This window comes from Mobula hypostoma, chromosome 6 (genome assembly GCF_963921235.1).
Source record: "Mobula hypostoma chromosome 6, sMobHyp1.1, whole genome shotgun sequence".
NCBI lineage: Eukaryota > Metazoa > Chordata > Chondrichthyes > Myliobatiformes > Myliobatidae > Mobula > Mobula hypostoma.
The window spans coordinates 184,865,348-184,878,661 of record NC_086102.1 but is presented as its reverse complement, the minus strand read 5'-3'; the positions used below and the strand labels follow the sequence as shown (position 1 = coordinate 184,878,661).

Below are 13,314 nucleotides of genomic sequence, written 5' to 3'. Positions count from 1 at the left end.
GAGAGACCCCGATGATCCCTTCAGCTGACCTCACTATCCGCTGCAGGGTCTTGTGATCCGAGACGGTACAATTTCCGAACCAGGCAGTGATGCAGCCGCTCAGGATACTCTCAATATATCCTCTGTAGAATGTGGTGAGGATGGGGGGGCGGGGGGTGGAAGATAGACTTTTCTTAGCCTTCACAGAAAGTAGAGACGCTGCTGGGCTTTCTTTGCTATGTAGCTGGTGATGAGGGACCAGGTGAGATTCTCCAGCAGCTGAACACCAAGAAATTTGGTGCTCTTAATGACCTCTACGGAGGAGCCGTCGATGTTCAGCGGAGAGTGGTCGCTCCGTGCTCTCCTGAAGTGAACAACCATCTCTTTTGTTCACATTCAGAAACAGGTTGTTGGCTCTGCACCAGTCCGTTAGCCGCTGCACCTCCTCTCTGTATGCTGACTCATTGTCCTTGCTGATGAGACCCACCATGGTCGTGTCGTCGACGAACTTGATAATGTGATTCGAGCTGTGTGTTGCAGCACTGTCGTGGGTCAGCAGAGTGAACAGCAGTGGACTGAGCACACAGCCCTGGGGGGACCTCGTGCTCAGTGTGATGGTGTTGGAGATGCTGCTCCCGATCCGGACTGATTGAGGTCTCCCAATCAGGAAGTCTAGGATCCAGTTGCAGAGGGAGGTGTTCAGGCCCAGTAGGCTCAGCTTTCCAATCAGTTTTTGAGGAATGATTGTGTTGAATGGCGAACTGAAATCTATGAACAGCATTCGAATGTATGTGTCTTTTTTGTCCATGTGGCTGAGAACCAGGTGGAGAATGGTGGTGATGGTGTCGTCTGTTGAACGATTGGGACGGTAGGCGAACTGCAAGGGGTCCAGTGAGGGGGGCAGCATGGTCTTTACGAGCCTCTCGAAACACTTCATTATGATGGATGTGAGTGCAACGGGACGGTAGTCGATGAGGCAGGACACTGAAGACTTCTTCGGCATGGCGACAATGGTGACGGCCTTGAAGCACGTTGGAACGACGGCACTGCTCAGGGAGATGTTGATGATGTCAGTGAGAACATCTGCCAGCTGGTCTGCACATCCTCTGAGCACTCTGCCAGGAATATTGTCTGTTCCAGCAGCCTTCCGTGGGTTGACGCTGCACACGGTTCTCCTCACATCGGCCAAGGTAAGACACAGCACCTGGTCATTGGGAGAAGGACTGGTCTTCCTCACCACTGGGTCATTTTCCGCCTTGAAACGAGCGTAGAAGTTGTTCGACACATCTGGGAGGGAGGCATCACCAGCACAGGCAGGTGATGTTGTCCTGTAGTTGGTGATGTCCTGAATGCCCTTCAACATTCGCCGCGTGTCGCCACTGTCATGGCTTTATATCCTAGTCTGGAGAAATGTGGTTTCATTTGATGGTGTAGAGGTATATAGTTAAATGACAATAAACTTGATTTGACTTGCTGCCTTAAAAGCAGCAGTGATATTACTGACCTGCAGACAAGCATCATTTACCACCTGTGTATCTTCATTGTGTTGTTATTAACACACTTACAGCCAGATTGGAGACAAGGAAGTCATTTTGCTCTCGGTGTTATCACTGAAATGATCTGAAACGAAGGTACCATTTCTGAAGTGGCCTATCACTGGGCTCCAGGGTAGCCCTCTGCCTCATACACGGGCGAGTTAGTGACGTGCCTATCCCAGCATGCAAATCAGCTCTGGCGACTGGACAAATGAGATCTATAGTGAGATCCTATGGCCAGGAAGGCTGTACTGTAACGCTCCCTGGAAAGCAAAGGGCATGACAAGGCACAGAAGACGTCATGGCCGTCCTCTGCAACCAAGGAGGACCCCGGTTTGTGATGCTTGTTTGTACCACTGGACCTGCACTTGCGAGGTTGAAAGAGTGGAACTGCCCAGTGCAATGGCTTTTCCACTTTAAAAACTCTCCCACACAAGGTCCTGCCATCGTCAGACATGATGGACAGCCACAATACTGCACTCAAACCATTTATCTGCTTCATGCAGTATGATCTGGGTCCCAATTTACCATTGCAAATGGTTGGCATTTTAACCAATTTCATGGGAATCGGACAGTTCTGAATTATTTTTTCAAATGTGCTTCACACGAAGAATCCCCATACCTTTGGTCTTTCTCAATGGCTCCTCTCACAAACAATATTAGAAGCTTTAATCTAATATATTGTAAACAGGCTGATTTAGATGATTTTTATTTCTGTTTTTAACAAGTAGGTGAATTGTATCGCTCCGCGGAGGCTCTAATCAAGGGATCAAATGTGAAATCTCAACTTTTCTCTTGTTGAAAATTTCTTTTCTTTTCTTTTCAGATCCTTTTATTGGTATATTATACAAAAGAAATAACACAAGTACATTGAAGTAACAACAGTTACAATGTCTCAAAAAAGACATTATCTTAAAGATAGAAAAAATAATTGGGATAACAAAAAGAACCTACCAAGCAGAAGAAGTGGGGGGAGAAAACCCCATTAGGTGTACAACCCCAGAGCCATGCGTCATACAAAAAGCTTCTAAAAATAAACATCAAACCACCAGCAAGAAAACAAAATATGCCAAAAAAATTACAACTAGATCGTGGAAAAAATCTATTACTCAGCTCTAATGATAATAACGAGCAAATGAGCCCCATCTTTTCTCAAAATCAAATACAGGTTCAAAGGTTCGACTTCTAATTTTCTCCAAACTAAGACATAGCATCACTTGAGAGAACCATTGTGACAAAGTGGGAGCTGATGTATCCTTCCACTTCAACAAAATGGCCCTCCTAGCTATCAATGTAACAAATGCAATAACATGTTGGTCAGACATAGAAATACCGTGAATATTTTGAGGAATTATTCCAAAAAGGCACAGTTAATTTATTAGGTTGTAGATTAATTTTAAGTGCTTTAGAAATTGTTGAAAAAACTGACTTCCAAAATTGTTCCAATACAGTATAGCTATCTCAGTTTTACATCTATCACAATAACTATCAACATTAGAAAATATTTTAGAAAGTCTCTCCTTTGTCAAATGGTAATGATGTACAATTTTAAATTCAATCAGTGAATGGCTAGCACAAACTGAAGAGTTAACCAACTTCAAAATCCGCATCCAATCCTCCATCATAAAAGTCAAACTGAGTTCCTTTTCCCAATCCTGTTTAATCTTAGATAAAGGACGCTTATCCCATTTGTAATAATAAATTATAAATTCTTCCAATAGAACCCTAGATCAAAGGGTTCATACTCATAATAGTATCTAACAGGTCAGCCTCCAATATGTAAGGAAAATTACTTAAATATTTTTGTAAAAAATGTCTAAATTGAAGGTATTGCAGAAAATGTGAGTATGAAAGAGAGTATTTAGCAACTAATTGTTCAAAAGACATCAATTTATCTTCTTTAAATAAATCCAAAACTGAATTAATACCTTTATTTTACCAAAGTAAAATAATTGGATCACTCAAAGAAGGCTTAAAAAAGTAATTTTGATAAATTAAACTACAAAGTTTAAATTTTTTAAGAGTAAAACAATTGCAGAACTGGAGCCAAATTTGTAAAGAATACTTAATCACAGGATATAGGTTTAAATTAGCAACTTTAGCTAATTGTATAGGTAAGGCAGCTCCCAATAACGAGGTTAAGTAAAACTGTTTTACAACTTTCAGTTCCAGGTCTACCCAAATTGGCCGATCACTCTTATCAACCCAGTATAACCAGAAGGACATGTATCGCACATTAACGGCCCAATAATACATTCTTAGATTAGGCAAAGCAAGATCTCCATCCTTTTTCAATTTTTGTAAGTGACATTTACTAATTCTTGGTCTTTTATTATTCCAAATAAAAGATAAAACAATAGAATCAATCCGATCAAAAAACTTCCTAGTCAAAAAAACAGGGATATTCTGAAATAAAAAAAAAAATTTTGGTAAAATCATCATTTTAACTATATGAATATGACCAACAAGTGAAAATGTAAGTGGACTCTATCTACTAAATAAATACCTCATAGAGTCTACTAGAGGAATAAAGTTGGCTTTAAAAAGATCCTTATATTTTTTAGTAATTATAATACCTAAATAGCTAAAAGAATCCATGACTTTAAAAGGAGTATTATCATATATAGAGACAGAATCATTTAAAGGAAACAATTCACTTTTACTGAAATTTATTTTATATCCTGAAAAATCTCCAAATTCAATGAATAATTTTAGCAAGGCAGGAATAGATTCGTCAGGATTAGATATATAAACCAATAAATCATCAGCGTAAAGCGAGATCTTATGCATGGTCTCAGTCACAAAAATCCCATGGATATTTTGAGCCCTTATGAGGTTATTCTGCCATACCTTTGCTTTAAGCTCTGAATTCACTTAAATGGGGCTGCGTATGTACACATTCTACCATTATTCTGGTTCTCTCATTAATGCTGATTTCTTAATATGTAGATGTATTACATAGGTTATTGCTTCCCATTTATTTAAAATTCTGCACAGAAAAATAGAGGAAGGTGTAATTAAAATAACATTTTATTCCTCTATTTTTGCAGTCTGTCTTGCCTTCTTTTTGTCAAGGATAGTTTATTCCTGCTGCTCCTTGCCTGCCAAAGAAACCTAAAGCTGGGTCAGTGCACAAAAATGCACCAGAATTAAATCCTGAGGATTTATAGAAATAGTCCTTGAATGGAATTCTATTTTTGTTCATTAGTTTTAAGCACGTCCATTGCTCTATGTTTTTGCTGTACTACAGTTGTGTGCAGTGTTTCAGGTCAGTAACTTTCCATTAGAGCTGTGAAGTGATTGAAGGTTAGCAAAGAAATAAATGTGAAAGATCCAGGTTTTAAAGGTTTATCTTCAAAATATATCCTGTATTGCAGTATCATTGGGGTGCCACGGTAGCTCAGTGGTAGGGTGACACAGGAATGTTGTACGGAGAATGTTTCGGTTTCGAAGGAAGAATAAAGTAAAGCCATTGTAATAGAGAGTCAGCAAGTAATCCAGAAAGGAAATGTAAAGGAACAGTTTTACCAAAAGACTGGGGGGAATTAGGAACTTTCTACAACAGAGAGAGGTTGAAAATAGTACCGATACATTCAAAACAATTCTATTGGGAAGAAAGAAATGTCCTTATATTTACGTGAGCTTAAACATCATATAATGGGCAAGTTGAATGAGTTGTTTCTGAGTTGGACATGCTTTGTAATTGAAATCTTTAATAACTAAATTATAAATTTTTCAATAAAATTGGAATTCCTTTAACAGATTTGTTTTTCCTCCAACTTTATTTTTAGATCTCTCTGAATTTATTCAAAAATGTTCGAACAAGTTTCTAAAGCAGCAAAAAATTGGAGCAAAGATGCTGGAAAAAACTAGGAGTTTACGAGTGGAGAACCTGCCTTCTACCATCAGTGAAGATATTCTAAAACTATACTTTGAAAGTGCTAAAAATGGAAATAGAATTGTAAGCTCTGTAGAAATGACATTGGAGCATAATGCAGCTGTGATCTCTTTTGAAGATTCTGGAGGTAATAAGTACTTTGGAAAATAATGATGAATTGGAAATTTATGAACATGTAAGTTGAGTTGATTTCACCAATTATTCTCTAAAATGTTTTTGTTTTACTTGCAGTTCTGGATGTCATTCTGTCTGAAGAACACAAGATTTCTAAAATCCCAATTTATGTCTATCCTTATTATGAATCTATTGGATCAGCTTTATATGGCAACAAAAGACCAGTGGTGAAAATGCCTGATCCCTTTCTGTTTGAAATTGATTCCTACATTCTACAGTTTCTTAAACAAGATGAAAAGCGAATTGCAGAAATCCTGGACAGAATGTCCTCGTGCCACTGTAATATTGCATTCCCAGAATTGGGCCAATCAAACTTGGTCAATATTTCCCCAGCACTTTCCAAACATGAGAGTTCATTTGAGAATCTTGCAAAGAACTGGAAAAAGGAGGCTTCAGATAATTTAGTTTCTATTCTGTCAAAGTACACGACTAATATAAACGACACAAATAAATCAGTTTGGGAAATAATTCAGAATGATTTGGGTCAATATTTGAACCAAAATGTTGTTGTTATTCCAGACACTTCAAAGGGAAAAGTAATCATCACTGGCGTGGCTGAGAGTGTGGACATTCTGCAACAAACATTCGAATCAGTTGTGAATGATGCCATTAAAAAATTAGAAAGGGAAAAACAAAGTATATCTGAGGTAGTGGCAATTCCTCCAGCTAAATATGATTTATTATTAAACAATGGTCTTGAAAGCTGTTTTACCAAACAATTTCCAAATCTTAACATGAAGTACAGCCCAAATGCATGCCATTTAATATTACATGGTTTATCTTCGGATGTTTATTGTGCCAAAAGCAAGATATTAGAAAAAGTCATTGAGGTGAAGGAAAAACAGATCAATCTGGACCCTTGTCTTGTTGACTTTCTACGAAAAGTACACTGTCAAGAAGTTTCCTCCCACGTTTTGACATCAAATGGAATCAATGCTACATTTGACATTCAGGGCAACTCTGCTGTGTTGACTGGCAGTGAAGACACTTTGTGTGAAGCAGAAAAGCAAGTCAAAAGACATTTCACTTTCAGATGTATTGAGATACAAGACATAAGTGTCATTAGAATGAATGAATGGACAGATATAAAGGGAAAATTAGATAAATCATTGAATTCCCAAAGTAAACGGGTTGATATTGAAGAGAAAACCCTGGACAGGCATGCGCAGATTATTATCTCTGGCTACTCAGATGCTGTCTGCAAAGCTTGAAAAGCTCAGTGAATTTGTCAAAAAGGACCCAATCATTCAAAGAAGCATTCCTTTTAAATCTTGTGGAGTGCTGTACTTTTTGATGGCCTTTGAGAAAATTAATGTTCCAGGTGTTCAAATAGAAGTGTATGACAAGGAAAATAGTGCAAGTATTTCTGTCCTTGGTCCTGAAGAGAATGTCTGTCAGGCAGAGCATATACTTTCAAGTCAAGCTTCCAAAATAGTCAGTAAGATGTTCAAAATGAATACACCAGGAGTAAAGCAGTCTTACAAAGAAAATGAAGAATATCTTTTTTCCACAGCAAAGAGAAAGTTTCATTGTATTGTAAGAATTATTGAGCACATGGAAGGTGACTTGAGCCCGACTTCCTGTAAAGTACAGATGCCTAATGGACCTGTCATTACTGTTTATAAAGGAGACCTGTGTGAGAGTCATGTTGATGTGGTTGTCAATTCCTCAAATGAAGATCTGAAGCATATTGGAGGTCTTGCAAAAGCTCTATCAGATGCCGCTGGAACAGTGTTGCAAGAAGAGTGTGATTGGATTACTGACCGTCGAGGACCTCTTCTGCCTGGTGAGGCCGTTCTTACTGAATCTGGCAAACTACCGTGTTCCGCAGTGATTCATGCAGTTGGTCCAAGGTGGTCAGTTACTGATCCAAACACAGCTAAAAAGAGATTAAGAAGTGCCGTGAAGGAGAGTCTACGTCTAGCAGAAGCTTATAACTTTAAATCTATAGCAATCCCTGCTATTAGTTCTGGAATATTTGGATTTCCACTGGATTTATGTGCTGAAATAATTACCATGACAGTCAGGGAACACTGTGCAAACTTACAAGGAGGGAGTACACTCAGTGAGATCCACTTGGTAAATAATGATGCTCAGTCTGTCCGTGCTGTTTCCCATGCTGTTCAGAAAGTATTTGGTGACCTGATAAGTAGTTCACCTTCACAGCAGGTCAGGATTTCCTCAGGCAACATGAGAAACAGAAGTATTAAATGTCTCCATGAAGCCCAAACTAAAGAAGGTCTAAACATCCTTGTCGTCAAAGGAAATATTCAAGATATGAAAGTAAGGCTTCAGTGTAACTTATTTATTTGAAATTGGTAGTAATTCCAGAAATTGTATTTTACCTTTATTTTTAAAATTGACTTCCAATTTCTAGGCTGGTGTCATTGTCAACATCATTGGAATGGATCTGGATCTTTCTTCAGGCGCAGTTTCCGAAGCAATATTAGAGAAAGCCGGCCCAAGCCTCAAACGATTACTGTGGGAAGAACAGAAGAGAAAACAACCTTTCATGGGAATAGTATATAAAACTCAAGGATGTAATCTTGACTGTAATGAAGTGTATCATGCTGTTGTTCCTCGTTGGGAACAAAGTAGGAATGCCGAAAAGGTAACACATTTTATTGTTTGCACCTGTGGAGCAAATCATATTTTTTGAAAATTCTGTATTGACTTGAAGATAAAATGTAAAATTGCGATTCAGGTCTTCGAAGACATAATCAAAGATTGCCTGAAGAACACTGAAGGGTCGCAGCAGGATTCCATCGCATTCCCGGCAATTGGTAGTGGCAAGCTATCTTTCCCAAAGGATGTTGTTGCACAGATTATGTTTAAAACAGTTCTGAAGTTCAGCTCTGAGAGACGGTCAGCTCATCTTAAGAAAGTTTACTTTGTGGTACATCCTGATGATCATGTTGTTGTTCAGGTGAGGATTAGAAGAAAATTACATACCTTGTACTGAATGTTTTTAGCTATTACTTTTTTGATATATTGAGCATTTTTTTTCCTTGATTCTGCTTTGTATTTTCTATAGTAATATTAATTTGATGAAGTATTTTCAGGGTTATTCAGTTTCTATATGGAGTGCATTTCTGGAACTCTGAACTATTGCTGATTCATTTGCCATCTTGTTGACAACTTCAAATCCTTCCAAATCAATGTGCCTTCAAAAGCTAATTTCCTTCCCTTTAATTAACTGCTTCGGTTCACCAAATCCTCAACAATTCTCACAACTCTTTTACAGATTTGTTCCATTTCAGCAGCAGTGATACCGTTCTTGGCCTTAGCTAGTTATACGGTGATGAGTATTCTTCCTACATGGGCTTCATTTTACTGCATAATGTCATTATTACATCATTGCTCTTGCACTGAGTTTTATTATGTTTTAAAACAATAAAGTTTGTTCCTTTCAAGCTGTCTAAACAGATGATTCACTATTTGTGATTAAGGCTCTTATACTGAATCCAGACCCAAGTCTCCTTTCATCTATGAAAAGATCTCTTTATCTCGTGTTTTTAGTTATTATTGCTCTTGTTGTCGTTCACACAGTTAGTGTTTTTTTCCACTTGGGAGTTGATGTTTTATTTGAACTGCATCCATGGTTTTCTTTGTTATGTAGCTGTCTGGAGAAGATGAATCTCAGTTGTATACTGCATACATACTTTGATAATAAACGTACCTGTAACTTTTATTTTTTCTCAACTCAAGCTGATAAAACCTGATGTACAGGCATAGCCAAGTACACTCATTTCTCAATTCCTGGAAATGTTTGGACTATTCTATGGTGTTTAGTATTGTGGCTTTCTGGAGATTTACATAAATATTGCTGTGTCGGCCTGATTGTTTAATGCTATTGTGTAGTGACTTTGGGATAATACCAGTTGGGACATAGTATACCCTGTTCATGTTCCATAGTCTTTCAATTTCCTCTTTTAATTCAGTATTTTTCTCGTGTTTTTAATATCATCATCATTGTATTTAAAAATATTTGTTCTCAGATCAAGCTGGTGAAACCTGAGGTATGGGAATAGCCAAGCACACTCATCTCTCAATTGCTAGGGACTTTTGGACTACTTTAGTGGTATTTAGTATTGCGGCTTCCTGAAGACTTACATAGATATACAGTAGTTGTGTAGCCCTATTTGTTTCATGGGATTGTGTAGTGACTTTGGGATGATACCAGTTGTAGATATTAAGAACATAAGGAATAGGCCATCTGGTCCATCGAGCCTGCTCCACCACTCAATAAGATCATGGCCTGATCTGGCCAAGGACTCATCTCCACCTACCTACCTTTTCCCCATAACCCTTAATTCCCTTATTGTGCAAAAATCTATCCAATCTTGTCTTAAATATATTTACTGCGGTAGCATCCACTGCTTCATTGGGCAGAGAATTCCACAGATGCACCACTTTCTGAGAAAAGCAGTTCCTCTTCATCTCTGTCCTAAATCTACTCCCCCGAATCTTGAGACCATGTCCCCTAGTTCTAGTCTCATCTACTAGTGGAAACAACTTTTCTGCATCTATCTTATCCATCCCTTTCATAATTTTATATGTTTCTGTAAGATCTCCACTCATTCTTCTGAATTCCAGCGAGTACAGTCCCAGGCGACTCAATCCTCCTCATAGTCAAACCCCTCATCTCTTGAATCAACCTAGAGAACCTCTCCTCTGCCATGCCTCCAAAGCCAGTGCAGTATATCCTTCCTCAAGTAAGGAGACTAGAACTGTTTGCAGTACTCCAGGTGCGGCCTCACCAGTACCCTGTACAGTTGCAGCAACACTTCCCTGCTCTTAAAGTCAATCCCTCTAGCAATGAAGACCAACATTCCATTTGCCTTCTTGAAAGCTTGCTGCATCCGTAAATAAATATTTTGTGATTCGTGCACAAGCACTCCCAAGTCCCTCCGCACAGCAGCATGCTGCAGTTTTTTACCATTTAAATCGGAGTCAGCAACCTTTTTGCCTCTGTGGGCCGGATCGCGTATTAATGAGTGGACAGTGGGCCAGATAAATGCCATAAAACACTTGAAATATGGGAATTATCCATTTAAATACACCTAGTTATGTTTTACCTCAAATTAATGAATAACTCATGCTAGAAAAGCATTCGTGCTTAAAGTTGCCTACCCCTAATTTAAATAACAATCTGCTCTTCCATTTCTCCTAAAGTGGATGACCTTGCAGTTACCAACATTATACTCCATATGCCAGATCCTTGCCCACTCACTTAATCTATCTATATCTCTCTGCAGACTCTCTGTATCTTCCACACAATTTGCTTTTCCATTCAATTTAGTATCATCAGCAAACTTAGACACACTACACACGGTCCCTCTTCCAGATCATTAATGTATATCATGATCAGTTGTGGGCCCAGCACCGACCCCTGTGGCACACCACTCACCACTGATTGCCAAGCAGAATAGCACTCATGTTTCCCAGCTCTCTGCTTTCTATTAGTTAATCTATCCTCTGTGCTTGCTAATCCATCACCCCCGACTCTATGCAGCCTTATGGATAAGTCTTTTATGTGGCACCTTATCAAACGCCTTCTGGAAGTCCAAGTAAATAACATCCATCAGTTCCCCTCTGAAGATGTAATGAGCGCAGTGGATAGTGGAAGAACTCCAGTAAGTTTGTCAAACAGGACCTGCCTTTGCTGAATCCATGCTGCATCTGCCTGATGGATCCATTTCTTTCCAGATGCCTTGCTATTTCTTTTTTAGTCATCACCAATGCCTCTACTGTAACTTCTGCTGTTTCGTTTTGTCCTATCATCTGCCTGCCCTTCTTGTCAGCCTGACTGCACACTATCTTTGCTTTTTTACCATCCGTCCTATCCTGAGCCCCTTCACCCAGTTCCCAAGGCAAGTTAGTTTAAACTCTCCCCAACAGCTCTAACAAACCTGCCCACGAGTATACTGGTCCCCCTTGGGTTCCTTTTGTGCAGGTCATACCTCCCCTAGAAGAGATCCCAAGAACCTCCCTGCACTAGCTTCTCAACCACACATTAATCTGCCAATTCATACTGCTTCTACTTTCACTGTCAGTCCAGAAATTAGTACCCTGGAGGTCCTGCTTCTCAGCTTTCTGCCTAACTCTCTTAAGTTCTCTCTTCAGGACCTCTTTGCTTTTCGTTCCTATGTTATTGGTACCATTATGTACCAAGACATCTGGCTGCTCTCCCTCCCCCTCCAAAACATTGTGGATGCGATCCAAGATGTCCCTGACCCTGGCACCTGTGAGACAACATACCATCTGGGTGTCCAGTTCACATTCGCAGAATGTATGTTTTTTTTCTGAGTTTGTATTTTAAAGCAAAATTTTGGTGATTGATGTTTGCCACTTAATTGTGCCAGTGTAAGCAATCATATTATTTCAACTCTGCTGCTAAACGCATCTCCCCCATTTCACGTACATCTGCTCTCACTCCATCCCTCTCGCCACCCCACTAGGAATAGGGTTCCCCTGGTCCTCACCTACTACCCCACCAGCCTCCGGGTCCAACATATTATTTTCCGTAACTTCCGCCACCTCCAACGGGATCCCACCACTAAGCACATCTTTCCCTCCACCCCCCCTGCTTTCCGCAGGGATCGCTCCCTACGCGACTCCCTTGTCTATTCGTCCCCCCCATCCCTCCCCACTGATCTCCCTCCTGGCACTTATCCTTGTAAGCAGAACAAGTGCTCGCATGCCCTTACACTTCCTCCCTTACCACCATTCAGGGCCCCAGACAGTCCTTCCAGGTGAGGCAACACTTGACTTGTGAGTCGGCTGGGGTGATATACTGCGTCCGGTGCTCCCGATGTGGCCTTCTATATATTGGCGAGACCCAACGCAGACTGGGAGACCGCTTTGCTGAACACCTACGCTCTGTCCGCCAGAGAAAGCAGGGTCTCCCAGTGGCCACACATTTTAATTCCACATCCCATTCCCATTCTGACATGTCTATCCACGGCCTCCTCTACTGTAAATATGAAGCCACACTCAGGTTGGAGGAACAGCACCTTATATTCCGTCTGGGTAGCCTCCAACCTGATGGCATGAACATCGACTTCTCTAACTTCCGCTAATGCCCCACCTCCCCCTCGTACCCCATCTGTTACTTATTTTTATACACACATTCTTTCTCTCACTTTCCTTTTTCTCCCTCTGTCCCTCTGAATATATCCCTTGCCCATCCTCTGGGTCCCCCCCCCCCGTCTTTCTTCCCGGACCTCCTGTCCCATGATCCTCTCGTATCCCTTTTGCCTATCACCTGTCCAGCTCTTGGCTCCATCCCTCCCCCTCCTGTCTTCTCCTATCATTTTGCATCTCCCCCTCCCCCTCCAACTTTCAAATCCCTTACTCACTCTTCCTTCAGTTAGTCCTGACGAAGGGTCTCGGCCTGAAACGTCAACTGTACCTCTTCCTAGAGATGCTGCCTGGCCTGTTGCGTTCACCAGCAACTTTTATGTGTGTTATTTGAAGTTCCAGCATCTGCAGAATTCCTGTTGTTTGCATATTATTATTTCTTTCTTTTTTTGCACAGTTTATTGTCTTTTGCACATAGGTTATCTATTCTGTTTTGTGGGGTCTTTCATTAATTCTATATTGGTTATTGGATTTTTTGAGTATGCCCACAAAATTGAATCTCAGGTTTGTACATGGTGATATATTTTGTACATGTACTTCAACAATAAATTTACTTTGAACTTTGAACAGATCTACTCCTCTGAC

At 40.2% G+C, this 13,314-nt stretch overlaps 1 protein-coding gene across 1 annotated transcript in view; it reads left to right on the top strand.

Annotated features, from left to right (window-relative positions):
• LOC134348677 (protein mono-ADP-ribosyltransferase PARP14-like) overlaps window positions 1-13,314 on the top strand; it is a 98,732-nt gene that overhangs the window by 37,596 nt on the left and 47,822 nt on the right. The window contains 5 exon segments of the mRNA XM_063052449.1: window positions 5,306-5,539; window positions 5,644-6,793; window positions 6,795-7,869; window positions 7,964-8,197; window positions 8,291-8,512. Coding sequence (XP_062908519.1) covers window positions 5,306-5,539; window positions 5,644-6,793; window positions 6,795-7,869; window positions 7,964-8,197; window positions 8,291-8,512 — 2,915 coding nt within the window.